Source organism: Piliocolobus tephrosceles, chromosome 10 (genome assembly GCF_002776525.5).
Source record: "Piliocolobus tephrosceles isolate RC106 chromosome 10, ASM277652v3, whole genome shotgun sequence".
NCBI lineage: Eukaryota > Metazoa > Chordata > Mammalia > Primates > Cercopithecidae > Piliocolobus > Piliocolobus tephrosceles.
The window spans coordinates 12,666,135-12,668,899 of record NC_045443.1 but is presented as its reverse complement, the minus strand read 5'-3'; the positions used below and the strand labels follow the sequence as shown (position 1 = coordinate 12,668,899).

The window sequence follows — 2,765 nt, the reverse complement described above, 5'->3', positions numbered from 1 at the left end:
TGTGTGTTTTTAGTAGAGACGGGGTTTCACCGGGTTAGCCAGGATGGTCTTGATCTCCTGACCTCGTGATCCGCCCGTCTCGGCCTCCCAAAGTGCTGGGATTACAGGCTTGAGCCACCGCGCCCGGCCCTCTGATTCCTTAAAATAAAAAAGTCCAATTCCAAAACAACCTGAAACATCAATAAGCAAATCCCTGAGCATCCCTATCTTCTGGAAATAAAACTAAACAACACTAATGTGGGTAGATGTAAAGACAGAAAGGCGGCCAGGTGCGGTGGCTCACGCCTGTAATCCCAGCACTTTGGGAGGCCAAGGCGGGCGGATCACCTGAGGTTGGGAGTTCGAGACCAGCCCGACCAACATGAAGAAACTCTGTCTCTACTAAAAATACAAAATTAGCCGGGCGTGGTGGTGCATGCCTGTAATCCCAGCTACTCGGGAGGCTGAGGCAGGAGAATCACTTGAACCCGGGAGGCAGGAGAAAAGCTTGAGCCCCCGAGGCGGAGGTTGTGGTGGGCGGAGATCGCGCCATTTCACTCCAGCCTTGGGCAACCAGAGCGAAACTCCGTCTCAATAAGTAAAGACAGAAAGGCTATACATAAACTATTTGGATTAACCAACAATGAACGTTATCTATTATCTTACAATCATAAAGTAAGTGATTTGGACAGGGAAACTGGATGGTGATGGGATACTAAGGTTAACAAGAGAAAAATCACTATTTTTTAGAGAAGGCTTTCTAGAGGAGGTTAAACTCCAGACTGGCCAAATAGCAACAGGAGTTTAGCAGTGTTCCAACCAACCGCAGGAAAATAGCTCAGAGGGGGAGTGAACTGATTATATGAATGGTGCATTGAGTAAGGGAGCCTGAGAGAAGAAAGGGGGAATCGTCAAGGGGAATAAGGCTGCTTCAGAGTGCACTAAAGTCTCCAAACTGGAGAGAGGTTAGGAGGCAGCAAAAGAGTGCAAGAAGAAAAAGTACAGTAGTTTCTTCACTTATCTCGACAGGCAAGTTAAGGACTACGGGTTGCACTATCTGGAAAGCTAGCAAACAGGGTTGCCCTGGGAGTGAAAAATTTCCAGAGGAGAGGGCCCTTCCTGGAAAAAAGCAGCCCCGGTGTTCCCTCATTTCCTGGCTGGGTACCATCGGGCAGTGACTGGAGAGGCGCAGGTATGTTTTAGACAGGTGTCTCTTGGGTGTTGGCGTGGACTACATAGCAGAGGTTCAGCCGCGGGACTAGCATTGAGCGACAAGCAGGCGGCGGCGCGTGCAAACCACAAGACTTACCTTACTGTCATCCATCTCGGCAGACAGGCTGGCCTGGCCGGGCACTCCCTCCCGGAGCCCTCCCCCGGCTCAGCCGGCCTGGCCCGGCCCCCGCCCCGAGGAAGAAGGGGATATGGTTCTGGCTGCCTCCTCCTCTCGCCTAACAGTTCGCTTCCCTGATGCCACAGTCACGGGGACGAGGGACCAGTTCAGGAATGGCAGAGCGGACCCTGGAGGCGGCCCCAAACGCCTCCCTTCGCCGCCGCCGCCTCCTCCTCCCCCTCCATGACAGTCTCTGGGTGTTTACAGACGCTCTGGAGAGCCGCCGAGACCGGAGAGTGGGCGGGAGCGCCACACGCGGAATGGCCCCTTCGGCTGCCGTAGCACCGCGGCATTCTGGGAATTGTGGTTTTTCTTATCACAATCTCTGCGCTGCCGACTGGAAAAAAAACTACAATGTCCATATAGCCTCATTCAGGGGCAGCTGTTTTCCTTTTGCCTACTAGCTAACGCTGAGGAGGCGGGGCCGGGCTGGAGGCCCAAAGTGCGCCTGACCTGATGTTTTGGCTCCTTAGTGCCAGGGCCTGGAATGGCAGGGAGGGGAGTTTGGAGCTCTGCCGAGGCAGCCCTGAAGGTGGGGTGCCGGAAGCAGGCCCTCCTCTGGGAAGCTGAGGAAACCGTAAAGGTTCTTTATTTTAAAAAAACGAAAAACAAAAACTAAGAATGTAAAATAAATAGTGCAGCTACTTTGGGAAGAAATTTGGCAGTTCCTCAGAATATTGGCCACGCCCATACCCAAGGGAAATTAAAACGAATGACTACACAAAAACTTCTACATAAATGTTCTTTCCTAGCAGCATTATTCATAATAGTCAAAAGTGGAAACAACGCAAATGTCCATTACTGGATGAATGGATAAACCAGTGTGGACTATACAAATAAAGAAATACTGGCCCAGGGGCGGTGGGTCACGCCTGTAATCCCAGCACTTTGGGAGGCCAAGGCAGGAGGATTGCTTTAGCCCAGGAGTTCGAGACCAGCCTGGGCAACATAGCAAAACCTGTCTCTACAAAAAAATACAAAAATTAGTCGGATGTGGTGGTACATGCATGTAATCCCAGTTACTGGGAAGACTGACATTAGAGGATCACTTGAGCCTGGGAGGCAGAGGCTGCAATGAGCGGAGATCATGCCACTGCACTCCAGCCTGGGTGATAAAACCGGACACAGACAAAAAAAAAAGAAGAAGAAAAAGAAGGAAGAAGAATGAAGAAGGAAGAAGAACAAAGGAGGAGAAGGACGAAGGAGAAGGAGAAGAACAAGGAAGAAGAAGGAACAAGAAAGAAGGAAGAAGAAGAAAGAAGGAAGGAAGAGGAAGAAGAAAGAAGAAGGAAGAAGAAGAAGACCCATGTGGTAAGATTCATCTCTACAAAAAGAATTTAAAAATTAGTTGGGTGTGTTACAAAAAATTTTTTAAATTAGTTAGGTGTGATGGTGG

The 2,765-nt window shown here is 50.1% G+C and overlaps 1 protein-coding gene across 1 annotated transcript in view; it reads right to left on the bottom strand.

Moving 5' to 3' along the window:
- CREBL2 (cAMP responsive element binding protein like 2) overlaps positions 1–1,649 on the bottom strand; it is a 33,985-nt gene extending 32,336 nt beyond the window's left edge. The window contains exon 1 of the mRNA XM_023226135.1: positions 1,289–1,649. Within this exon, the coding sequence (XP_023081903.1) occupies positions 1,289–1,303 (15 nt within the window). The 5' untranslated portion in view covers positions 1,304–1,649. The remainder of the gene's footprint in view (positions 1–1,288) is intronic.
- Positions 1,650–2,765: the final 1,116 nt, after the last annotated feature.